At 33.1% G+C, this 26,512-nt stretch overlaps 5 protein-coding genes across 5 annotated transcripts; 3 read left to right on the top strand and 2 right to left on the bottom strand.

Annotated features, from left to right (window-relative positions):
• The first annotated feature begins 902 nt into the window (after positions 1 to 902).
• On the top strand, positions 903 to 2,424 carry LOC102603847 (probable F-box protein At4g22030). The gene has a single exon (XM_006348078.2). It carries the CDS (start codon positions 1,063 to 1,065, stop codon positions 2,329 to 2,331), a length of 1,269 nt encoding a protein of 422 aa, XP_006348140.1. The 5' UTR covers positions 903 to 1,062; the 3' UTR covers positions 2,332 to 2,424.
• A 3,759-nt stretch (positions 2,425 to 6,183) lies between these two features.
• Positions 6,184 to 7,464, top strand: LOC107060781 (probable F-box protein At4g22030). The gene has a single exon (XM_015309052.1). It carries the CDS (start codon positions 6,184 to 6,186, stop codon positions 7,462 to 7,464), a length of 1,281 nt encoding a protein of 426 aa, XP_015164538.1.
• Positions 7,465 to 8,294: 830 nt separating this feature from the next.
• LOC102604182 (putative Myb family transcription factor At1g14600) lies at positions 8,295 to 10,105 on the bottom strand. Its single transcript, XM_015309054.1, has 5 exons — positions 9,693 to 10,105; positions 9,515 to 9,591; positions 9,399 to 9,435; positions 8,410 to 8,587; positions 8,295 to 8,298 (listed from the first exon to the last, which is right to left on the bottom strand). The coding sequence occupies exons 1-5, from the start codon at positions 9,889 to 9,891 to the stop codon at positions 8,295 to 8,297; spliced, it is 495 nt and encodes a 164-aa protein (XP_015164540.1). The 5' UTR covers positions 9,892 to 10,105.
• A 3,330-nt stretch (positions 10,106 to 13,435) lies between these two features.
• LOC102604398 (uncharacterized) lies at positions 13,436 to 15,751 on the top strand. Its single transcript, XM_006348079.2, has 2 exons — positions 13,436 to 13,863; positions 15,328 to 15,751. The coding sequence occupies exons 1-2, from the start codon at positions 13,578 to 13,580 to the stop codon at positions 15,708 to 15,710; spliced, it is 669 nt and encodes a 222-aa protein (XP_006348141.1). The 5' UTR covers positions 13,436 to 13,577; the 3' UTR covers positions 15,711 to 15,751.
• Positions 15,752 to 16,349: 598 nt separating this feature from the next.
• LOC102604732 (aspartic proteinase-like) lies at positions 16,350 to 22,035 on the bottom strand. The gene is made up of 14 exons (XM_006348080.2): positions 21,955 to 22,035; positions 20,638 to 21,009; positions 20,471 to 20,531; positions 19,489 to 19,583; positions 19,296 to 19,408; positions 18,925 to 19,093; positions 18,805 to 18,844; positions 18,618 to 18,682; positions 17,906 to 18,019; positions 17,720 to 17,784; positions 17,464 to 17,617; positions 17,277 to 17,396; positions 16,853 to 16,941; positions 16,350 to 16,761 (listed from the first exon to the last, which is right to left on the bottom strand). Exons 2-14 carry the CDS (start codon positions 21,001 to 21,003, stop codon positions 16,677 to 16,679), a joined length of 1,536 nt encoding a protein of 511 aa, XP_006348142.1. The 5' UTR covers positions 21,004 to 21,009; positions 21,955 to 22,035; the 3' UTR covers positions 16,350 to 16,676.
• Between the last annotated feature and the right edge of the window lie 4,477 nt (positions 22,036 to 26,512).

Raw genomic sequence — 26,512 nt, forward strand, 5'->3', positions numbered from 1 at the left:
ATTAATCAGGATCAATTGCTAGTTATATATGTTTAACACATATATTTATCGACAAAGTATAAATATTCGATAAAAAATGTTTGTAATGACAAATGACATTACAAGTACCACGGTTAACATCTATTATTACAGTTTACCAAAGAAATCAAAGAAACTGATTTTTTCGCGAATGTTGTCTCTATAAAATATGTATTCAAATAGTCAGGTCAGCCTTTGACACTTTGAGAATCAATTATAAGCTTTTTAATAAATATTTGACATATTAATATTGGCAAATATGGTCCTCACAAGTTACATCCCAAATCAATATTCTCAACATCTCATATATATATCTTGTTAGTATTAAAATGATTTTTTCAACATTGTTTTGTATTTATTTGACATAATGTGGGATTTTCAATATTTGTTTCGAAATTGGTTTCTCTATCTTTACAAGGTAGAGATAAGGTGTGTGTACATATCATCCTATCCAGAACTTATTTAATTTGTGGAATTTCACCGAGTTATTGTTGTTATTATGATTACTATATGATAAAAAATAAAAATATGATGAAGAGAAAATGTGGTTTATTTTTAATAGCTTCAACATGTAAATGTTATAAATCCACATGAGCCCTAAACATATTCTATATACACATAAAAAGCAATATTTCTTTCCTTTTATTGGTGTTGAATATATTATCTTAGTAGAGAATAATGTTTCCAAGTAAATGAAAATCCAGGGTTTGGCCATTTCAAAATTCATACCCTATAAAAGTTTTTTGTTGAAAGTCAATGTCAAAGCAGCCTATTATACTTGACAACAAAGGCAAATATCAAATATTGTGACTGCGCCAAATTATATTACCCATTCAATTCAACTACTAAAAACAAAACTATAATACTACTATTTCTTCTCATGCACCAACTTCCCTTATATAAATGTCATCTCTTACCCCTCTTTTACCATAATAACTAAACATATAAACAACTGCTACATTCATTTTTTTTCCTCCAATTTTTCAAGCCTAGCCAATTAATCATTCTTTTACATATATCAAAAGATTTAGAGAAATTAAATATATGGCAACTCTTCAAGCTTCAAGTTTCTTGAGATCGTCTTGTACTAATGCTAACTCATCATCTTCATCTTCTCGAAGACGAACCAATATTACAGCAAAAATCAATATTCCCAACATTCGTACCAACAAAACCTCCCAGCTCCCTATGCTAATATCAGATCAGCTTGAACAATTTGCCATCAATCCAATTGAGGAATTAGTGCTTAGTCCTTCAAGAATATTAATTCATGATACAAATGTTGATGGTCTGGATCCCCTGGTTATCGAGAAGCTTTACGTTATCAAAGAGGCAGTTGCAGATAGAGTTGAGATGCATAAAAATATCGGAGAACAGAGAAGCCAATGGAACAGTATGCTTTTAACATCCATTAATGGAATAACTCTAGCAGCTGCTACAATGGCTGGCATTGCAGCTACCAGTAGTGGTGATTCTGTTTTGGGACTAAAAATGTCATCTACTATCATGTATTTGGCTGCTACTGGCATGTTGACCATCATCAACACGATTCAACCATCTCAGCTTGCTGAAGAACAACGCAACGCAACAAGGCTTTTCCAAGATCTATATAACCAAATCGAAACAACTTTATCAATCGGTCATCCTTCGGGTATTGATGTGAAAGAAGCTATGGACAGAGTATTGTCTCTTGACAAGGCTTACCCTCTTCCTCTTCTTGGTGTAATGCTAGAGAAATTTCCATCTTCTGTTGAACCTGCTGTTTGGTGGCCTCAACAACGTCGAAGACAGACTAAAAGTGTCAATAATTGGAACGGATGGAATAGTAAACTGGAGGAGGAAATGAAGGAAATAATGGGAGTATTAGGAAGAAAAGACCAAGAAGAATATATTAGCCTAGGGAAAAAGGCATTGAAATTGAACAAGTTTTTAGCCATGTCCGGTCCATTGCTTACAGGCCTAGCAGCAATTGGCTCAATGTTTATTGAATCTGATTCTGCTTCTCATGGATCCAATTGGGCCGCTATGTTAGGAATTGTTGGTGGAGCATTGGCGAGTGTAGTAAACACAGTTGAACATGGTGGACAAGTTGGAATGGTATTCGAGATGTATAGAAGCAACGCTGGTTTTTTCGAGTACATGAAAGAATCCATTGAATCAAACTTGATGGAAACAGAAACGGAGAGAAGAGAAAACGGTGAAGTGTTTGAAATGAAGGTTGCGTTGAAATTAGGAAGGAGTTTATCAGATCTGAGAAATCTTGCTTCTTCTTCTTCTTCATTGAAGGAAGAGTTTGCAAGCAAGCTTTTTTAATGTTTTAAAGTAACTGTTTATTGTACAAGAGTAGGGGTTAGCTAACTCATTCTTTTGATTCAATTGTTAATTATCAAATGACTTGATTTATTCGTTTATTTTATTTTATTTATTTATACTCCATGAGGAATGAATCTTCTCTTTAAGCTTAACTGTTTTTCTGAATTAGTGACGTATGCAACAAAAACAATTTAAAGAAGTAAATAAAAAACTAATTACCATATGACATAATGCTAAAAGAACACAAGCATATTAATACTTCATGCATGACTTGTTTTTCGATAGATCAGTAAATCAATGTAAGAAAATCAACATAATATATATAATTAAAAATTTAATACACTTGGGACCCGTTTGGTAGGAGGTATTAATCAAAATAGTCCATGGATTAAAATTTAGTCCAACAAAAACATTGTTTGGTTACTTTATTTAACCTAATCCATGGATTAGTTATACCTCATACAAGGTCTTATCTAATCCCTAGAAAAGGGAGGGATAACAAATCAAAGGTTTAACAATCCTTGGATAAGACCCCTAAATGACTAAACTATCCCCAACTCTTTTTTCCTTCTTTTTTTTTTGTAATTTAATGCTCTTTTTTATTTTTTTTTATTTTTATATGAGAATATTTATAAATATTCTTTTAAATTCTCCAAATTCGTTCCATGTGATTTGATGATTTCACCAATTAATATTATTTTTTTCATGTTTGATTTGTTATATTGGGTTGGTCTTTTCATTTTTTTTTTAAATATAGTTCGTTGATTGACCTCTTGAACAATTTTTAAGAAAAATAAACTTTGTGTATTTCAACAATTTAGGTAGAGCTTAAATCTATGTTAAGTTCAAGGTATATTTGACCAACAAAAAATTAGAAATATACCGTGCTATCAAGGATCCCTATGGTGGCATATCACACCTCAAAATTAATAATAATTTTTAATATATTCTAGTATTTAACTTGACAAATTAAATGAAATATAAAATCTCATAATAACTCAAGGGTATAAAAGGAAAGAAACTTTTTCTAGAATTTTAAACCAAACATAAGATTAAATGGGAAACAATGAACCAAACACTTGATAAAAACTAATTCCTGCATTACTAATCCATGCATTAGTAATCCATGCATTATGCATCTTTGTACCAAACGACCCCCAATAGTTAATACATACTTCCTCTGTTCCTAATTACTTGTCCACTTTTGAATTGACACACATATTAAGAAAGTAATGATTGACATAGTGAGTTTACCATTTTACCCCTATTGATTATGAAGTTGTATGGATTAAATCTTAAGATTTTCAAAAAGTTCTACATTTTCAAAATAATTAATTGAAGGTATAATAGGTAAAAAGAATCTGTCGTTTCTTGATTTGTCAAAATGAACAAGTAATTAGGAACAACTAAAAATGGAAGAGTGGACAAGTTGTTAGCTTTTTCCCTTTTTCTTGGGGATCCGGTTCTTCTCCATTTCTCTTCTCTCCATTTTCCCCAAATTCTAGCCTGGATTGCAGACATATGTCATAGTTAGGACTTTGCTTTAATTAATTATATCTCAATCATTAATTCTAAATTATGACATGTGTCTCTAATCCAAGGAAGAACTTGGAGAAAATGGAGAGAAAAGAAATTGAGAAAAGCCTGATCCTTTCTTCTTATATAATACCGACATAAGTTAGTGAGAAAATTTATGATTTATGCAATATAGAATAGAAATAAGTGTATTAAATAATAGTACCTCGATAAAAATATTAGAATGATAAAAATTATCTCTCAATGAACAAACTTTTTTTTTTTTTACTAAAAAGTAGTATACAAATATTTGAATTATACATTTGAAAAAATTATCTCGACTAAAATTTTTATTTTAAAAATTACTTTAAATTCATTGGTGTTTTCATACCGCAAATATTTTTTACTAGTTATAATTATATAATCAAACTACACATCCGAAAAAAATAATCCACGTTACAATCCTTGATGTTTCAGGAGAATTTATTTATTCCGTTAAGCATCACAGATAATCTAAAATATACAGCAGCCACATGCTTTATTTTTCGGCCGATAACGTAGAAAGTAACGGATTATTAGCGAATTATCTTATGTAAGTAATGATCTGAATTCTGAAGGGCTATTTGAGGAAAAACACACACAAACAATTACTTTCTCTGCCACATTTGGAGCATGAGAATCAAAATAATTAATTTAGATAATGAATTCAGGTACGGAATTTTCAGATATTTAAAAGTAAAATTTACATAATTGAAAATCATATATAAAAAGTATTACAAGTCAATATAGCACATGATTTTTGACAAAATTATAATTCGAAAAAACTGATTGACCCTCCAAATAATAACACCTTGACATAAAAATATGACTATCATATTTTTTTTATTTGTAATCATAAATTTATATACATCCTTTATTTTTTCTTTTTATTTTTTTGGGTCTCATGTATTACTAAATTGCATTCACCAATTCGTAATATGGGTTGGTGAGTTCGGTCGATTAAATAAATTGCATGTCGGCAATTAAGATCATCCTGAACATGATATATCCATAGCCTATAAGCATATAAAAAATTCTGAGTAAAAAAATTGTCTATTTTTTACTGCTTCAAAAATGTGGTTGACTTTTAATGCTATTCCATAATATAAAGCATAAAGTCATTGTTTGTTTATGCTAAGGCCGTCCGTCCCGTTAGCTTTGTGGGATGGGGTGGGGAAATGGGTTTGTCCTCTATTATTATATCAAAAACAATCTTTAACGTTAATTAATTATCAAAAATGACTTAATTGTCGTTAAATATATTTTTTTAGAGGCAAGTAACACTTTTTATAAATATCCCTAAAGTCTATACTGACACTGAATTCAATGTCAATTAGTTGAGCACTCTTATTTATATGCATATTTATTTCCATTAAAAATTATTTTTATTGCAGTATATGTCTTGTTTCACTTTTAACTTCCCAGTCCACCTATCCTGTTAAGAACTTGTTCCGTGCCAATTAAATTAGAAAAAGCATTTTTATATGTTTGAAATTGCAATGTTTTTTTCTTATCGTTATTAATTTTTATTTTTATATTTTTGGAGTCGGTAATAAGTAAAAGTAACATAACTGACGTTCATAAACCATAATATGTCAAGGTTATTTTAAAATTTGTGTATTCTTATATCACCTATTGTACTATCATCTTTTTATAAATTTTTAATGCTTAAATATTTAAATCAATAGTAATAATTAAAAAATCTCACTCAGGCCCTCCCCGTCCCGTCCCATTAGCGTAGTGGATGGGACGGGGCGAGGGGTTCATCCGCACCAATCCTCCCTATCCCGTTAAGAAATCGTCATGTTCCTTCCCCCTAAAATCGTCCCTTTCCGCCCCCACTAGATAGCCTTAGTTTATATATCATGCATGAAATATACATACAACTTGGGCAGAAAGTATAGTTGGTTAGGTTGGTGGTTTGTAAATAGAGACACCATAAAAGTTTTCCTATAAATGTTGAAAGTCAATATAAGGGAAGGAAATGTGTAAGCAGTCAAAACAAGAAAACAATAACAAATAAACAAAAGGGTGCTCGTGAGATCCAAAATTTACGGAATTAAGCCAAATAAGAAAGAGTCTTGTCATATACCCATTCAATTCAAACTTTGAATAACTCACTAGTCTATTATTCGTCTCGGTCAAATCTTGAATATTTCAATGTCAACTCTCCCTATATATATGTCCTGTCCAACTATTTTTTCATAATCACAACTAAATCCATTTTTTCTTTACCATAATCTCTCTACTACACAAAAAACTTTTCCATCCTAAATCCCATTGGAGAAATTAGAAAAGATGACAATCCTCCAATCTTCAAGTTTTTTGAATTCTGTTCCGTCAACATCATCCAATTACAGTTGTAAAAGAGGATTGATAAGAGCTACTATTAATATTCCAAGAATTAAAACAAGCAAAATCTCTCTTCCGAATCTTCAATCAGTGCATGAACAAGATTTGATTAGCTATTCAACCATAGTAAACAACGATAACCTAGTCGAGATACAACTTAGCCCAGCTACAACAAGAAGCCATATGGTTAATGGTCGTCCTGATCCCCTGGTTATCGAGAAGCTTTATGCGATCAAGGAGGCAGTTGCAGATAGAGTGGAGATGCATAGAAATATAGGGGAGCAAAGAAGTCAGTGGAATAGTATGCTTTTAACATCTATTAATGGGATAACTCTAGCAGCTGCTACAATGGTTGGAATTGCAGCTAGCAGTGGTGCTGAGGGTGATTCTGTTTTGGGACTAAAAATGTCTTCCACTTTGATGTATTTGGCTGCTACTGGAATGTTAACGATCATCAACACGATTCAACCATCCCAGCTTGCTGAAGAACAAAGAAACGCAACAAGGCTTTTCCAAGATCTACATAACCAAATAGAAACAACTTTATCAATCGGTCACCCTTCGAGTATTGATGTGAAAGAAGCTATGGATAGAGTATTGTCTCTTGACAAGGCTTACCCTCTTCCTCTTCTTGGTGTAATGCTAGAGAAATTTCCATCTTCTGTTGATCCTGCTGTTTGGTGGCCTCAACAACGTCGAAGACAGACTAAAAGTGTCAACAATTGGAACGGATGGAATAGTAAACAGGAGGAGGAAATGAGAGAAATAATGGGCGTATTAGGCAGAAAAGACCAAGAAGAATACATTAGGCTGGGGGAAAAGGCATTGAAATTGAACAAGATTTTAGCCATGTCCGGTCCTTTGCTCACAGGCGTAGCAGCGATTGGCTCTGCATTTGCAAGTCATTCTCCTCATGGATCGTGGGCAGCCATGCTAGGAATTGTTGGTGGCGCATTGGCGAGTGTAGTTAACACAGTAGAGCATGGTGGACAAGTTGGAATGGTATTCGAGATGTACAGGAGCAACGCCGGTTTCTTCCAGTACATGCAAGAATCCATAGAATCAAACTTGAGAGAAACAGAAACGGAGAGAAGAGAAAATGGTGAATTGTTTGAATTGAAGGTGGCTTTGAAGTTAGGAAGGAGCTTATCAGATCTGAGAAATCTTGCTGCTGCTTCTTCATTGAAGGAAGAACATTTAGATGAGTTTGCAAGCAAGCTTTTCTAATCTTGTACATATTTTTGTATTACTAGTGGAACATATTCTTTAATTTTTTTGAATATATTTTCTTTAACAAAGTTAATTGGTTTAAAACAGTACTGTCTATGAGCATATTTTTCTGATTCTATATTGATTAGTTCTTGAAATTTCTTACCAAATCCTATCTGTCATGATACGAATTCATGAGACCATGACTGCCCTTAGCAAGCATCTACCCGACTAAGCAAGTCGATATTAAGATTGATTAAAATGTACTCATTAATAATTAGTACAAAACCAATAGATTTAGCTAGTAATTAGCTTGATTCTATGACAAAAGTCAAGGATTTGAAAGTGAAATTAGGGTGGTTAATTAACCTAGGGTAAGGTCAAGAGAGATATTATTATTATTATTCACATCATCTAATCCGGCAGATGGTTGTAAGGACATAGTTGTGCTGCCAGAGTCTTCGGCTTCTTCTTCAGTATCAATCATTGAAAAATGCTTATTTGACAAACTGCTACCATATTGATCGCCTACACTCCCATCCTGCCATAATTAAGCAAAATTAGTTAAGTAATTAATCTCACTAATCTATTTGCTCACAATTTATTGGATAATTAATTACTTGTACAGTAGTGCAGCCTTTGAAGAAATCCCTGAACATGTTGCTAGCTGAGTTGGATCGTCTTTCCAATCCCATCATCTTCTCTGGCATATGTTTCCTGTTCAATTATAACAACGGGGCCGGGAGGGGTAAACATGTAATTTCATATATCATCTTTGTAATTTAAAATACTAGCTTCGGAGTTTTCTGTCTTATGTTTCAGGTAATTCCACTTGTTAATGAATGGAACTAGCTGATAAAATTATATAAATATATAAAAGTTAAACTCAGTAAGAAATTATAATTTTTAATAGAAGGAGAAATTTAAATGAATTGATAGGTGTGAATGAGAAATGAAACGAACCATGGAGCTGGAGGGAAAAAAGGAGGCGTGGAGGCAATTTGGTCCGAATAGTTACTAGTTATTGTCGAATTAGGATCGTCATTATAGTAATGATGAAGAAAGCTTCCATGGGGATACATCACTTGATCTGGACCATCCATTCTATTCCTCTTGCTCCCATTTGCAGCCTCTGCTACTGCTGTAACAAAAAATAAAAAGGATCAAATGAAATTGTGATAAACTTAATCAACTCGTAACTGTTGAACGAATAATTTAAAGTTGGAATAGGAAATTAAATTTGTTTAGAATTTGAATATTTATTTATTTATTTATTGAATCCAGGTTCTATTATATGAACACTTGTTTGCTTGTACAAAGAGTCCACCACTACACATGACAAATAAACTGGGATCTTTCTTCTTTACCCCCAATAGCCGGTCTGATTTAGTGGACCCTTTAGTAGGATTTGAATGCACATGAAATTCTGACTATATATCATAGAAAAAAAGAATGAATCGTGTATATATATCTTTTTGGAGATTTTTTTTTGGAAACAAAGGATTAATCATCTACTTTTTCTTAGATGATAAACATAGATTATATATACACCCAAAATAAAAAGAATAAGAATGAAATTGAGGTAAATTATCAATTTTGGCCTTGCTAGCCATAGACTAGCTAGTGAGTGACTAGTAGTTCTACTTTTTAGTAACTTAAAGGCGGTATTGTAAGGAATATATATAATGGAGCATTCAGGAAAAACACAAAGGGTCAAATGAAACATAAAAAGATTCCACAAATGGAACTTCAGTATCTTTTCTTGATTTCATCACTATTCATTCATTTACTTGCTATTTTCTCAAAAATTGTAGTATTAATTAAGTCATAAACTTTCAATTTGACTCATCATCTAATAAAATCAAGTTTCAAGCTCCTCGATCGCTATAAAGAATTTTAAAATCCCCAAATGAAAAGATAAATAGAATTAAAGGTAGTTTATTGAAGGATACCTTGCATCAACTGTTCATGTTTCATACTTCTGTACATCTGTTCATATCATCAAAAAAATACATCTTCTTAAAGCTACAGGAAAAGAAAAAGAATGAAAGGCCTGTTAATAAATAACCTGAAGGTGACTCTTAACGTGAGATATGGTGAGGCCCTTCACATCCATCAACTGTAGCACCATCTTTGGTGTTGCTCCTAATTATATATAAGTATGTACCACAACAAAATAAATAAATAAATAAATAGCTACCAAATTATTAAGTCATCATGATATATAAAGAGAGAGTTAGGCTTACGATCTTCTCCACCAAGACGCTCAACAGCATGCACAAAGCTGCGATGAAGATCATGTGTCCATCGGAGTCTAGGCATTTTCGATCGAACATATGGTCTTACACCTGATTTGTTATTGTTAGTATTTTCTAATATAATTGGCTGCTTCATGGATAAATTAGAAGAAGAATTTTCTGAGAAGTGATGTAGCCCGTTCATCATGTGGTTGGGAAGATGGGGCTATAGGGAAGAAGTAGCTAGTACTTAATAGTGTATGATACAATAAAAGGAGAATATTTATTAGGGAGTCTGTTGTCATGTTTTGTCTATTTCTGCAGGCTTTTTAACAACAAGGGATATGAGTTCTTGAAAGAGTTTCATTTTAAAAGTCTCTTGAATTTTGATTATGAAGCTGAAAATTTTCCACACATATTCAACCTTGCACTCATAATTACATGAAAATAGTGAAAGGACTTTAATGAATAAGAACAAAAATAAGTCCCCAGAAAAAGATTCTAATTGATTATAATAGCTTTACTTTACAGGACATCTTTGTTTGAAGTCGGCATCAAAACATTCTTGTGTGCCCACTTATGAGATAAATTATACACCACAAACACACCTTTTTTATCAGTCTTAACCTTAAAATACCCCTAAAAATCGCCTAAACAGATCATTAATGGTGATTGAACATAGAAATGATCGTCAATGTTAAGATTAGCTAAAAGACAAATTAGTGTGTGAAAAGTGAAAACCTCTTTTGGCATTTGGTGAAGTCAGTTACGAATAATTAATCAACACTTCAAGCGTGTACTTGATGAGTTATACAAGTGTGTTGTTTCTCAGAGCTTGATATACTCATTATATTATTTTTCAAAATTTGACTAATACTCTCTCCTTCTCAAATTAACAATCCCAAAATTATTATAGTTGGAAATCTTACCGAAAATATTTTTTTCACAAACACTTGTACGGAATTCATCAGGCGTATCAGACACTGTCCTTAAGGATATTTTTTTTTCCAACAATTATTATTTTTTAAGAATTAAAAGAAGAATGCACAATATTTAAAAGAAATAATCAATCTACTTTTATTAATTAAAAGATGAGAATAACTTCTATCCACCGACAGTGGACAAGAAAATTACATCGTCGGTTCATTTTTAAAAATACTTACTCCTCTTAATATATCCACATATTATTTATATTTAAATAAAAATAACAAAACAAGTTTTATATGGTAATTTGGACTCTAAATTAATTATAAAAGTTTGTTTAAGATTCTTATTTGATTGCCAAAAATAAGAAGGATTCTTCCGCGCTTTCTTGTCTTCATTATTTTCACCTTGTTCTCCATCAATACCATTGGAACAGTTTGAGACAATCATCAATGACAACTTTTTATTTATTTTTTTCTTTATAAAATCTAACTAGTTAATCTCATAAAAATTTTTATTTAGAACTTATTAAGTATTCTTTGCAACATGAAAAAAGTTTTTGGATAAGTGCTTCTATTGCTTCAATGTTTTCTCTTCTTAGTTCATTCAATCAACAATACAAAAATTAATTGAAAACAAACTTTAATCCGTGTAACTTAATAAATTATACTTTGTATATGTTTATGAAATATTTTTATAATGGGCATTGAAAGAGTTAAAACAACACTTAAATGAAATTGTGAAGTAACATATAGCTTAGCTTATTTGACCTTTCTTTGGTAGTTGCCAAAGCTAGATATAACAAAGTTTTACTTTATTTCTTAAACTCCATATCCGATCAAAATGTATCACATAAATTCACGGAGAATATATTTATTATCCGAAGAAGAATGATGAGTGGTGAAGTGAGACCAAAGAAGAAGGAAAAAGATGAGGGTGACATAGGCAAATGTATGTCCTCAAGGAAACATACCAAATTCCCCCTGCCCCACTAATTCACCATTTCCTCTTCCTAGAAACCGCAACTCCCTCTCATCCCTAAAGTTGCTTTAATATTTCTTCTTTCTTTTTCGAGGGGCTCTAAACGTTATTAACGTTACCCCTGACTAGATGGAGCCAATGAAATAGTGACACGTCTAAAAGTTTGTTGACATGTGGCTCATTCGCGATAACTTCTATGAATAAATAAGGATATAGATCATTAAATGAAATCTCAACATATCATATTTTTTTAACGATGACACGCTAGAATTTCCGCGGGCTTTCGTAAGATACTTAATATTTAGTGCAGAAATTTTAAGTAGCTTACGTCGGAATTGGTTGATGGGTGGAATTTAGGAGAAATCCTTTGCGGAATTCAGTCACAGCCGAGATGGCCGAATGTAGCCAAAAAAATAGTACGTAAGTGGACAAAAATTGGGGATGAAAACGGGAACGAAGTGGCTTGGAAAAATGACAGGAATATTCTCTGGCAGGAGATAATACATGGACAAGTATTTTGTAAGCCTGAATAATGGACACTCTAAGAAATTTAAGAATTTTATTTCTCTAGCCGTGATCATTCATTCAGTGACTCTAATTATTATAATGGTTGAAAATTACGGTTCAATTCCCCATGAAAACAAAAAAAAAAGTTGGGTGATTAATTCTTTTCTTATTTGTCTAAGTTTGATTAATAGAGTGTATTCACATCTATGGAATAACCAGTAGTATTTGATAGAATAATCAAGATGCGCACGAAGTAGATTTTTAAAAAAAGGTCTCTCAACGTGTGGGTTACTTGTGATCAAATTATTATGTGTTATTGTATTTGATGTTTACTGAGAAACTAAATAAAGTAGTTTGAATGGTCAGAAACAAGACAAAGGAAGGAGTGAACGCCTGACTGGATAGAAAGTGTGAACACAAAAGCATTGTGAAAAGTGTGAACAGAAAACCATATTTTAAAAGAAAGAATGCAGAGAATGAGAAAACCCAACTTAGCCTTAATTTCAGACGACAGAATGTAGCCAATGTTAATTGTTGTAAAATTCATCCCAGTAACTGACGAATTGTTAATATGATGAGTTTCAAATTTCACATGTCAAATTTCTTGACAATAGCTATTCTCCCTCCATGACCATATGTTATTTTAGCTCAAAAATATTACAAAATAATTGTCATTTTAGAAATTCAAAATTAAAGTCGATAATTGTTTTCTACCACTATTAAAGAAGTATGTGCAATATTTAAGAGGAAAAATTAATCTGCTTTTTTTTCTTCTCGAAAACTTTTTTCTTTTTATTTCAATCTGCTTTTATTAAATAAAGATAACTTAGTAAATATATTACTACATATAATAAGTGGAAATTAGAGGAGCATGAGGTCAAGTTTCTCAATTTACAAAGAGAACTAAGTTTCTTTTTAGGAAAAACATGAGAAAATGCTAAAACAGTTAAATTGGGACGAAAATAAATTCAGGTGCACCTCACCTTATTTGTTTTCCTCAACACACAAAGTTGAGACTGTTTGTAAGCACAGACAAATATAATCTTTTTTTTAAAACAGCAAGTCACATATACAGTCTCGGGATAAATTTTCATTTTACCCTTAAGAAATGCTTAAAGTTTTAAGCAGATTGAAACCAGAAAAATGAATTTAACTTCTACGATTCATTGATTTGCCAAAGGCATATACATTAATCAGTTCATGACATGTTAGCTAGTTAATGACGTGTCGGATATTAGAGTTGGTTGAAAAAAAAAGTTAGTTTCATTTTATCACATAAATTGAAATAAAAATAATAATAAATTTAAGTAACGAACAAAAGTAAAAACATCCAAGTAATTATTTGCTCGAATCGGAGTAAAATTAATCAGATTTGATCTCCCTCCTCGTCGTGCTCATGCACTCAACGCTCGCCAACTGCTGATACACCATCGATTCTCTCCGATCTGAATTTTTTTTTAATCAAAATCAAAATCCAGGAAAATGATCCAAGTGCTGTTTACTGTGATATTCGCCGAAATGGCGTTGATCCTGCTCCTCATATTCAAGACGCCATTGAGAAAACTTGTAATAATGGGCCTGGACCGTGTTAAGAGAGGCCGGGGCCCAATCGTCGTGAAAACTACTGGCGGCACCATCTTCATCGTCATGCTGTCCTCCATCTACAGTGTGGTGTCTATCCACAAACGATGGATCGATGAAGATGGCAATGTTACCCCAACTGATCAGATTCTTATGGCTCAACATCTTCTAGAAGCTTCTCTCATGGGTAATAACATTTTCATTTTCTCCCTACGCATCTTATATGACTAATTTTACCTGTATTAGCAATGGTGCAGTGAAATTCTGAATCCGCAAACTTTAAATTCTGAATCAGTTTCTGCGGATTTGAGTTACCCGATCATATAATTTGAGAAACAATCTCTATTTATGATTATTTTTTTTCCTTGCGAAACATTTGTTTTGATGAGCAAGTCTCCTGGCTTCTCGCAACCCTCCAAACAATAAGCTTTGGATGTACTTGAATGGAATTTATATCTATACCAAGTTCTCAACAGTGATTGTTTGTTTGATTTTTTTTTATAGTTATTCTCTTTTGTAATTTTAAGTGATGCATTTCATATTTATTGCCATAAGCATAAAGGTTTAAAAAATATGTACAAGTTTTCATTATTAAGCACCAGGTCGGTATAAAAACTATGTACAAGTTGTTTCATGTTTATATGGCGAATTCATCCATAGTAGGTACCTATGAAGTTCCCCAAATCTCATATAGAACACAATTTTCAAGGATCTTGCAAAATTTTATGAATGATTTTAGGTTGCACTAGCTAAAAGAAAGATGATGCACAGTGAGAAAATCACTTTTTTCCTAGCTTCTAATTGTAATCGTGACATGGAAGAATGTAAGCTTTCCTTCCTAGGAGATCATAATGCATATGAATTGAAGATATCCCTTTTTGTGGTTTGATCTTAAGTTTGTTGGCATCTAACTGGCGTCCTCCTAACTTACGTCCTCTTTACCTTTATCTTCTAAGCCTTGTGTTGCTCTAATAAATGCTATTCCATTCCTGAATAATGTGATAAATTAAAACTGGTTTCTTATGTGGTTAACTTCATCAGTTTATGCTCAAATTCCCCAACTTGGAGTGCCAAGTATCTGGTATCTGTATAGAGACTATAGAGTTTAGACAAAATCAGAAAGAAAAGAAACTAAAATAATCTTCCATTTTCTTTTAGGGATTAAAAGGAAATTCTAGTCTAGGATGAGATTTCCTTGCGGCAAAAACGGAAAGATAGAGAACGAGTCATAATATTCTGCTTCTTCTTTGTTTGGATTCAAGACATTGCCAGTCTAGGATGAGAAAGGGCAACATTCTTTGTTTGAAACAGGGAAGGGTTAAAATATCAGTGTGGAAATGCTATTAATGGATGGAACTTCCTGGTCCTACCACTACAGAAGGGAAAAAAGCTATTAGGTGAACACCAAGATATCTTTGGGTCTTTCAATGAACTTGATGTGTTTTCTGTTTTGGGGTATCGATGCATATTGATCCAAAAGTAAACAGAAAGTTATCATACAAAGAATTTGTTATCTATTGAGGGGTTAATGTTTCTCTTGTTGAGCATGTGGCCAAGGAATAACAATTTTGTTGCGTTTTCCCCCTTTATTCTTCTTACCCCAGTAACGGCTTTCTTCCAAGTTTGACTTTCACATGGGACTTGTATGCAGGTTTTTCCCTGTTCCTTGCTCTGATGATTGACAGACTGCACCACTATATAAGAGAACTGCGTATGAGGAGGAAGAGCATGGAAGCAGTGAACAAGCAAAACAGAGGTTTTGAGGATGGGAAGAATGGAGCTTCTGACGATATGAAGTCTTTGGAGGAAGAGGCAAGTGCATTGCGTTTGAAAATAAAAAAGCTGGAGGCAACTGTCGAGGAAAAAGCTAAAGAATCAAGTGATGCAGAAGCCAATGTAGTTGCTCTTAAAAAGCAATCAGAGCATTTTCTTCGTGAAAATGATAGCTTACATGAGGATAACCAGAATCTTCGTGCTCAAGTGCAATCACTGGATCAGAGATCGTCAAACTCTGATGTTAAAAAGGCTTCTTAAGGAAACTCGTCTCACAAGTCGTCCAATTACTCATCATTTGGAAGTTCGGTGATGATTTTTTTGAGAAGCTTAGAGACGTTCATGCGCAGAATATCAATACAATGTGTAGGAAATTGTAGGTTCCCATAATCTTTAGTGATTTTATGAGGGACAAGACTCAATGGAAGTGTTCAAGTTTTTATCCTTACAGCTTCATCACCAAATGGATGGAGTCTTTTCCTCAACTAGTTTAACAAGCCTCTGAAATTACAACTTGTCTGTAAGCTTTTATTGCCAAGTTCATCTGTTTAGACGGCTTTCTTGAAAGTACTAAGCAGTAGTATTTGATTTTGACATCCTGATTGTAATGTCTAGAACTGCAATTGATTCTTAAGGAAATTTTATGCATTCAACGAGAATTCTTTTGTAATCTTCTAGCTTTTCATTTTCTTCTGAGATGCTTCTCCACAAAAAATGTCAAGAACCGAAGGCTAGTGCACTCAAACTTTTACTTGAGAAATTTAGATCTCTCTCCTTGTGAATCTCCACATATTATACAGTTCTAATTACGAAAATACAGAACTCTAAAAAGTAAAACTACATGACTCAGGTGAGGTAATCAAAAGACACCAAAGTAATTCCAGAGTAGGCAGAAGGAAATTACTTATAAAAGGTTGTTTCCATTTTTATCTGTTGGGAAATATTTACCAATTTTTCTGCAACAAATTTAAATGATGCACGACAACGGAATCACCTGTATTACGCCATGATAGATATTACACAAGAAAAACAAGGACAAGCATATACACCAACACAAACAGTACTACATATCTAGTCAAACGAGAGAAGCCAACATTTACTAGGTTTTCCTCTTGCAATACCACCTTACCGTCCAAACTTTTACAATCCCATTTGCTGGTAAGACTTATTTTAAGGGCAAGTCACTACACAACAACATCTGGTAGGGGCTTGCATTTTTTGGTTTCATTAAGCTGCTTCAGCAAATCCAACTCTAAGTTTTCCAGAATCAAATACTGTGTGATATCGACCCATGAAGACATCCCCCAAGATCCTGCACCACCGATAAGGCATGTTAGCCAGTGCAACTAAACAAAAATAACAGAATTGGCGCACGTGAGTGTTAAGACAAGCGGGAAATATACCAAAGAGGTCCACGGGGTGGAGGAATGTCCAAAGCAACGAAGCCACTAATACATTGTGCAGCGCGACCCTCGCCCACCTTGAGTATGTACTGGTGACAAAGACAAGATTGCAAGCTTAGTCTCTATACCAAGTATTAGGAACCTTCTCTATAACCTTCCCAATGCATCTCTAGGGAGTCTGTTGTTTAAAAGCTTTCATTAAATTTGAAAAGCGCCTCATTGCTTTTAGGAGAAGTAGGAATTATATATGTTTCAAATTTAATTAAAGCTTTTAAACAACAGACTCCCTAGATGCAGGGTAAATAAAAGATTCCACTACTAGACACCTCATTAAAATAAAGGAGTGTCAAAAGCGACATCTATAATTTTAGAGACACCAGACAGCATGTACATTTAAAGAGAAAGATATTAACATCAAACATACCTCCTCAGGTGCGAGGTCAAACTTTTTGCTACCGATTGTGAAGGAAACACTAGGCATGCCAGAAAGCTTTCCACAATCAACAGCTGATTGTCCCATTGGGCTTGGAAGTCGCTCACAGAGCTGTTAACGCTATCAGCAGTCTGAACTAGGTTAAGGAAATCAAAAAAATGTGATGGAAGATATTTACCTCATTCACATAGTTCAAAATGCGATCCTGAGTCTGATTCTGTCTAAGTTGGTTCTGCATCCATACAACTGCCATTTCACAAGCAGAGCACATAGCATCGTGCAGTCCTGCCGATTTGCCAGCTTTCTCGTCTACAACACTTTCAATGCCCATGCTGCACGTGGAGGACAGAAATCCGCTCAGCACCTCAAGTCATAATAGGATGTAGCATATCAAATGTATGACCTAGGTGAGGGAAGAGGGCCTGAAACCTAACCTTACGCCTCGAGTTCCATCAAAGGTGCACAACCCAACCTGTGAACAGATCTTCTTTGGGTTTGCCTGTTATGATACAAACCCATCAGAATATTGGGAAAGACAACAAGTAATATAAACGAGATCATATCATGAAAAAACATTAAGAAGAAAAACAAACTATCAACTCAAACAATTGGTTGCTCACCTCTGTTAAAAGCATATCCATTATTGTTTGCCCATACTGTTGAACAACAGTTTTGCATTGTTGGCTAACAACTCCAGAGGCCCCAATGGCATGATTAATCATAGTGATTACAGTCTGAAATATAGAGACGGAAGGAGACAAGAGGGTAGAATGATGAGGACTAGAAAATTCAGCAGTAAAACCTTACACTACTATAATTGTTTGGACAAAAGCTGAAGTTTTTTTCTTGTATCATATCGTTGAACCACTAAGGCCTTAGAGATGACAATCTAGAAGCAGTTTCTTTTTTTCTCGATGAAATAATCTAGAAGCAGTTCCAAGTTGCACTATTTTTTCCTAATAAAGGAGATCCGCAAACAAATAAGGCAGGAACAACAGGGACAAAGCAAAAGGAAGCAGTTGTTAGCAAAGGAAATCAGTAATGTAGTATGTCCCGATACTGGAATGAATCAATTTCATCACTTCTAGTCCTGCTTTCATGGCTAAAAAGGGGAAAAAGAGAAGTTCAAATGCCTGATTGATTCATTGATTATTAATAAACTGATATCCCGAAGAAAAAAATTAAACCTAGTCACTCCACTATTACCAAGCCAATTTGATGAAGCTACACATGAACAAGACTGTACGAAACATACTGAGATTCAATGTCAATGGTGGGAAAAAATAGCTGAATAATAGGAACAAAAAAGAGAATCCTCCTTTTGGAGAATACCGTTGGACCAGCCAAGAGAGAAGTTCCTGAATCCGCAATTGCAGAACATCCACCGTCACAGTAACCTACATAATTCAATATGTCAAAACAACAAAAGGCAGGGACAACCAGGGGCAAGTGGTTTCATCAATATCCTCAAGTTACCAAACTAATTTCCAGTTCGAAAAGAGAAAGGACCACAACGTACCTGTAGCTTGGCCATCGATCAGAACATCACCCATATCAAACTGCCAATTATATTCTGAGATTAAGAAAGAAGTTGCAAAAAGTCTAACAAGAATTTTCCAAGGATATAGAGATACCCCACCTGCCAATAACCCTTCTGTGTGACTGGGACATAAGTGTGTTTTCCCCTAAAGTGCTTAGGATCAACCCCACCAAACACAATTTCACCGCCTTTCTCTTCCTCTTTGTTTCGATTGAGCCAAAATGAGAAGACAGGCTCCTTGACAAGACCCTGTTTGACCATGTTGTACCTATAAAACACAGAAGAAACTCTCGAGATCAATATCAAGTTATCAACCCAATTTTCTTGTATACAAGGAGACACTCAAGAAATCCTTCAATCCAAAAGAAGAAAACATTTTGATGAGATAGTAAAATGTCCAAAGCATGAACTCAGTCAATAGGAAATTGAAAAACATTTGAAAAGAACACAAAGGAAATAAGCCAACGCACCATACTGGAACAGCATTTCCAACAGAAATCTCACGGAATCCAAGACCCAATATACCATCAAACTTGGCTACCAAAAATGTCACACTGGGTTCTCTGGTTGCCTCAATGAACTCCTGTTGTCATTAACAACCTCCACAGATGAGGGACCATACATTCAATAAAATATGAACCAGAAGACCGAAGCCACACTCACCTGATTTTTCACAACAAGGTCACCAACTTGGACGTTATCTTGACTGAAGAATCCAGATATCGCTCCAGTGCCATAATGAATTGCAGCAGACGTCCCTGTATGGCATATTATGAAGAAAAATGTCTGAATGAACTGGTTCTTTTTACAACAACCAATTCAACATGTTGGTCAACTTAGAAAGTAGACACTGAAGAATGACCAAAGGTCACTCCCGAACACAGAATAGACATCAAGTAACAAGGACAATTAATAGATATCAAAACTCAAAGAAGAAACTCCACCATAACTGGTTCCTCAGTAGACAAAACAGTTTAAAAGGCACAATTTTTATCACCTCATATCATAGAGAAAAAATGACAGAGATAACCATGAACACCACTTTCAGAGCAGAAAGCATTTTATCAAATTATTATTTTTCATGAGAATTTTGATGTCCATCACATAATTGAATGGAAACCATAAGAATGGTGAGTGTCTTCTTTATTTTCTTTTTTCTTCGGGGGGAGAGGGGATTAGGATGAGACCTTCTATCTAGAGATTGGGACAAGGGTGATCAATTTGGACTCAAAACCTGGGACATGTCAAGTTTACTGCCAAATGCCAATAATGCCACACTTCATCTTATAGACAAAGAGTATCCATTTATGCCAACTATATCCTTATTAATCAGTTCCAAAATAAATTCACACATTTCTAAGTTTGAAAATGTTTTAATTTGAACTTCCCATTTTATCATTAATGAGAAGCTTTTATTGTGATACTAGTGTTTTAGCATGTTTAAGATCACAAGTTTCAAAAAATCTTATTACTGTTACGACATGTTAAGCCCAGCTTTAAACTCCGTGCCAAGTTCAACTATGTCAATTGGGAAGGAAAGAGTAACAAGCATCAAAGAGAAGCATGTGTTTCATGCTGCAATTGAACCAATGACTATCAATGAAAAACTGCTCACATCAAATATAGACAAAGGTCAGACACAAACCATTTTTCTTATAAGTACTTGATTGGCTCGACTTATACTTGGAATGGAAAAGGCAGGGGACCTGCATGAATGTAGATAAGCATAAAAATTGATGATCGTCAATTATGAGTGGCCAATGTTAGCTTTCTATGGTATGCTTTCAAACTAAGGATGTAAAAGAAGCTTACTGAGAAGTAACACTTTGCTGAAGGCACCCACAAATTAGAGCTACCAGTATCAAAGATCACAGTGAACTTCTGAGGGGGAGTGCCTACACCAATCTCTCCAAAGTACTGAGCATCCATATAGTTCTTTAGTGCTACAATATCTGTATCCTCAGACGCCCCAAGATCACCACGGAAGTTGTACTTCCTAATAGAGGCCCGCAAAGCCTCCGCCTCCTTGGACTCTAGGCGAGCAGCAAGCCGGTTGTTTTGATCATATTTGATCTTTTTCAAACCAATTCTAACCAAGCCATCATTTGATGTGGAGAATGCCAGAGGAAATAACAGCGTTGAGAGAAAAAAGGTAACAAGAAAGGCTTTTACTCCCATATTGACCTATGCAAGTTCAAATTATCATTCCACATTAATAAATTTTAGCAAGGAATTAGAGAAACTAAGATGCCAAAAAAGTTTAACCAATAAAAGAAAATGCTCAAAAGATCAAATCATTCATGTTAAATCCCGTTGCATGTCTTTGCCAGCCATGAAACTAAACACTAACAATGCAACAATCACAAAGTCTAGTTGGGATTGAGTACATGAATTCTTGCAAATATTCTGCTCTTACTGGTAATATATATGTCTTTTTAAGCAAAAGATAATTTATCTATTCTGTATCAGGGGAAATTATAAGCTAAACATTATGTCTCAAGCTACAATAAAAATGGGAGAAGCAAAGTGAAAACAATAAAATCAGTGAGTTCAGAAACAAAACTTGCCAACTTGGTACACATTCAAATCCTACAGAAGGAAAGCTACACATTGGAGCTTTGTTACCTTCTCCCCTTTAACCCTCTCATCATTAATCAAATACCTTGCTACCTAGCAAGAACAACCAACCATACCCCCACACACATACACGTGTCACACAATGACAAACTCTCCTGGTGACTATTTTCCCTAAAAAAATAAATTAGGTTCTATAACAATTAACTGCACCCCATCAGAGCTCAAACATAGTTAAATCATAAATGCCATAAAAGAGGAAGAAAAAAAACACTAGTTTCAACACAATCCCTCATTTTTTCATCAACTTGAAACAGAAACACAATCCTTGAAGAATACCAAACCAAGCTCCACAAACAAACAAAAAAAACATAAACAAAATTAGTTCTTTTCTTGATATGGCGAAATACCCAACCTTAAAATTAAATTCTAAAATCTTGAAAACAAATATAAATGAAATAAACCCCAAAACCTCACAGAAACAACAAAAAAAGCACAACCAAGCATAAAGATTAATCTTTCTTGAATTTTAACAAGGAAAAAAAAACCACTCACCAGTTTGATGAAACAAGAAAAGAGAGAAAAAGGTGAATAAGAATACAAGTTTGGAGATGCTCTGCATGAATAAATAAAAGAAACCAACTTTCAAGACTAACTTTGCTGAGATCAGCTACCGTTCTTTAAAAACTCTCAACCGTTGGATATATTAAATCTTGACCTTTGATTGATCAGTTCTAAAAATCGTTTTCCCAAAGATTCTTGATTACAAGAACAATTTTCAGTTAAAAAAATAAGATTTCCAACACAATCGTAGCCGTTGGTTTTGCAATGAACGGGTGATAGGAAGAAAGTGGGTCCAAGGGAAAGATTGAAGCAAAAGTATTAAGGTTATGATAAGGATAGATTAAAAGTGAGTGTTGAGTGGGGGCATATGTAGTAACTGAAACCTTACGCGTCAGAAACTTGTTTTAATTGTTGCTGCGCTTTACACGCGACACATTGCTTTTCTTATGTCATTCTTCTCCTTCTCTCCTTCACTAATATATATGGGGGGAAATTACGCGATTAAGGAAATTTATATTATTTAATTACTCATCATAGCTATAATTTGTTATAATTATCATTCGCAATTAACATTATATATTAATTACGTGGGCTGACTTTGAGTTTATATAATTAGTCACGTTTGTACATGTATAATTCGTCATAATATACAAATACATATGTATAATATATAATTATCTAATCGATATAGATATACAATTCACCTCTCTCCTCGCCTCTCTCCTCCCTCTCCTAATCTCGTTCGCCTCTCTCCTCCCTCTCCCAATCCATCGCCTCTCTCCTTTCTCTCCCAATCTCGCTTGCCATATATACAAATGCATATGTATAATATACAATTATCTAACCTATATACATATACAATTCACCTCTCTCCCACTCTCTACCCTCTCTCGCTCGCCTCTCTCCTTCATTTCCCAATTTCGCTCGTCTCTCTCCTCCCTCTCCCAATCCCGCTCGCCTCTCTCCTCCCTCTCCCAATCCCGCTCCCTTATCTCCTCCCTCTCCCAATCTCGGTTGCCATATATACAAATACATATGTATAATATATAATTATCTAATCGATATAGATATACAATTCACCTCTCTCCTTCATCTCCCAATTTTGCTCGTCTCTCTCCTCCCTCTCCCAATCTCGCTCGCCTCTCTCCTCCCTCTCCCAATCCATCGCCTCTCTCCTTTCTCTCCCAATCTCGCTTGCCATATATACAAATACATATGTATAATATATAATTATCTAATCGATATAGATATACAATTCACCTCTCTCCTTCATCTCCCAATTTCGCTCGCCTCTCTCCTCTCTCATCTCTCTCTCAGTCTCGCTCGCCTCTCTCCTCCCTATGACATGTAGCTATGAATTGTAATTATCAAACTGTAGCTATGGAGAGTAATTAGGCTATTTTTGAGTGGCTATATGTGAAAGTTCTTCTATATATAAATATATCTTTTAATTTGATTTTATTGGAGAGTATTTTTTTCTCTAATCGTGAATATACACAAATAAATATTTAATTTTATATAAAATTAAAAAAGAACATATACAACTTACATGACAATATGTCTTCTTTGATTTTTTATGTGTAAGATTAAATCTCTCATAAAAATGAAATAAAACTTAGAAAATGTCTTCTCTCAAAATCTACGTTCTATTCAAATCAATCATACTTTTCTAATTCTAAAACACCATCAACTTTATAACTAGGATTAGTTTATGAATTTGAGTGTGGAGATTGTATTGATTTTATGCACTTTGAAACGTTGAAGCATATCTCACAATGTCAATGAATTGCAACATAATTTTGTATCTTTACGGAAAATAACACTTGGATGGATTGATGCTAAAAAGTGTCATGTACTCTATATAAGTCTTTGGATGTTAAAAGTGAAAAATTATATGACATATATTAGACTAATATTTTCAAGTTATAGCAGTAGAATCAAACTTTCAAGTTGTAACATTAAAAATTTCAGGTTCTAACAGGTTATTTAAAAAAAAGTTATTTTTAATAATTAAAAACATTTGATTTGAAAGGAATAAAAAGATAAAAAAAATTAAAATAAAACGTTTCTAAAGGAAAAAATGAAAAAAAAAACGGAAATAGGGGTGTCAATTAAATTTAAATTAATTTAAGATAATTATTAATTAGCATGAATTAAGGAATTTCAAACTAATTAAGAATATTCAGTTTCCTTAATTCACTCTAATTTGTTAAAAATTAATTCTAAAAAATTTGATTTTTTATCCATTTTTCTTCCACGTTTCTCTCTCTTCGATTTTCTTCCAGAAATTTTGTCACAGGCGACTAATTGAAGTTTTTTTTTTTTTTTGAAAAATCCTGATTTTTTTGTGATGGACAACTACGTATCAATATTAATTAAACATGACAAAAGATGGGATCCTTCAGGTTAGTATTTTTAAGTGTTTACTATTTGTATTTGGATTTCAGTGAAATGGAAAAAAAATGAAACTGTAAATCGCATTTTGTGATTTTGTTTTGTACATCGTCACTATATTGAATGTGATATGTTTTTTTTATATAAACAATACGTTTTGTTCATAATACGTATTAGTTGTTGTGAAACTGTAATATTAGTGATTTTCTTGGTAAGTTTCTATTTTTTGGTAGGGGTTTAATGTCACCATATTTTTTATTTTTTGGTTATTTTTTATACTGGCAAAACAATGATTTCGTGAGAAGTTGCCGCAATATATGAAAGATTTGAGTATAAATGTATAACATATAAATATTTTTATCGTTGTAGATTGGGTACGTAGATTAAAATTATAATATTGATTACTGTTTTTTTTCCTAAAAAAATAAATTAAAATGTATAGTTTTGAATGAATTTGTTAGTATAAGTCAAATTCAATTATGTATAAATTTGTGTGAAAGGAATGAACTATTTGGTATGAGAAATGTATAAATTTGGAATAAATGATGATTGTATGTATGAAATTTGTATTAAGTGGGTATAAAATCTGAAATTTTATTTTTTAATGAAAAAGGGAAATATGTTGATTTTCAGATGGAGGGGATTATATATGAGTATTCTAGTCTTTATAGTGGTCTAGTAAGTGCGATAACATCGCAGGTAATGATAGATGCTAATATTCACAATATAGAGATAAAATATATAGTTAGTGATAGATGTCTCCCTGTTAGTATCCACAATGATGTTGGTGTGCAGATTTTTTTAGATCAAAAGAAAGCTAATATAGATTTCTTTACGATTTCATATACTTGGAAATAAAATTTATTCCAAATTAATATATAAGATAGTGTAAATATTTGTACATATTTCAGATTTCATATACGCGATTCATTAATTATTCATACATATTTAACATACTTGGAAATAAAATTTATTTCAGATTAATATATAAGATAGTGTAAATATTTGTACATATTTCAGATTTCATATACGCGATTCATTAATTATTCATACATATTTAACATACTTGGAAATAAAATTTATTTCAGATTAATATATAAGATAGTGTAAATATATAGTGTAATATATAACAAACTTTATACCAAACTTATTCAAGTTTCATTCCAACACGAACTTCAGCTTATATCACACATATTATACCAACAATAAATCAATTTCATATAATCACACAATGCATATCATTTTTATACCAATATTATATCACAATTAATACAATATCCAACCATCAAACATTAAATTCAGTGTTATACACATATTAATCAAATTTCACACACATTTCATCCATTAATTGTACAATTTGGATACACACTGATATTTTAAAATAGTGAATCCAAATGGTATGAAGTCTGTATATTACTAGTATCCTGAAATTATAATAGCCAAACAGTAATTCATATGTAGATGATATCTGATTGGAAGAAAACATATGGTATTATATATCATGAAATACTTAAACACAAAAAAGTTGTCCAAAAGTAAAAAAAAATAGCATGTAATTCTAAAAAAGTAGAAGGTGCAATCAACTATTTCAAATTTCTTGTATGTGGTCTTGGTGTAGGATAATTGGTGGTATCCGAAACATGTTCTTTTGCTATGCGAGTTCCACCAAATTTGCTAGCAACCGTACCAGTAACTTCACTCTCACTGATCGCGCCATCCTCACTCTTTGTATATACAGTTAATAGACAATCACACTACTGTTAAAACACAATTCATACCATTTGTATACCACTATTATATCACAAATCATACAATATCCAACAATCAACTGTTTAATCAAAATCATACACATATTAATCAGATTTCATACACGTTTCATCCAAACAACTATTTCGAAAATAATAGAAGAATAATGTGATATTTTTAGAAGAAAAAAATAGTAGTTTTAATAATGTGAAAATAAATTGAATATAATACTTACCCTAACAACTTTTTGTCTTTTTAGTGTTACTCAGTCGTCAAAACCATCTACAAGATAGACATTCATTGATTTTCACAACTTCAACATTCATTGATTTTTCCCTTTTTTTCCTTTTTTGATTCAGTAACAAAATCAGAATCAGAATCAGAATCAGAAGGGGTTTCAACATTTTTC

Source organism: Solanum tuberosum, unplaced genomic scaffold (genome assembly GCF_000226075.1).
Source record: "Solanum tuberosum cultivar DM 1-3 516 R44 unplaced genomic scaffold, SolTub_3.0 scf00099, whole genome shotgun sequence".
NCBI classification, from domain to species: domain Eukaryota; kingdom Viridiplantae; phylum Streptophyta; class Magnoliopsida; order Solanales; family Solanaceae; genus Solanum; species Solanum tuberosum.

Bases quoted from the DNA above. Each gene is read 5' to 3' on its own strand.
- LOC102604398 (XM_006348079.2), top strand. From the start codon at position 13,578: ATGATCCAAGTGCTGTTTACTGTGATATTCGCCGAAATGGCGTTGATC. The intron at 13,864-15,327 runs GTAATAACATTT...ACTTGTATGCAG, and splicing joins TCTAGAAGCTTCTCTCATGG to GTTTTTCCCTGTTCCTTGCT.
- LOC102604732 (XM_006348080.2), bottom strand. From the start codon at position 21,003: ATGGGAGTAAAAGCCTTTCTTGTTACCTTTTTTCTCTCAACGCTGTTA. The intron at 18,845-18,924 runs GTGGGGTATCTC...TATAATTGGCAG, and splicing joins CACAGAAGGGTTATTGGCAG to TTTGATATGGGTGATGTTCT. The intron at 16,942-17,276 runs GTATGTTTGATG...CTTTGTCACCAG, and splicing joins TTGACCTCGCACCTGAGGAG to TACATACTCAAGGTGGGCGA.
- LOC102603847 (XM_006348078.2), top strand. From the start codon at position 1,063: ATGGCAACTCTTCAAGCTTCAAGTTTCTTGAGATCGTCTTGTACTAAT.
- LOC102604182 (XM_015309054.1), bottom strand. From the start codon at position 9,891: ATGATGAACGGGCTACATCACTTCTCAGAAAATTCTTCTTCTAATTTA. The intron at 9,436-9,514 runs GTTATTTATTAA...TGATATGAACAG, and splicing joins ACGTTAAGAGTCACCTTCAG to ATGTACAGAAGTATGAAACA. The intron at 8,588-9,398 runs GTATCCTTCAAT...TTTTTGTTACAG, and splicing joins ACATGAACAGTTGATGCAAG to CAGTAGCAGAGGCTGCAAAT.
- LOC107060781 (XM_015309052.1), top strand. From the start codon at position 6,184: ATGACAATCCTCCAATCTTCAAGTTTTTTGAATTCTGTTCCGTCAACA.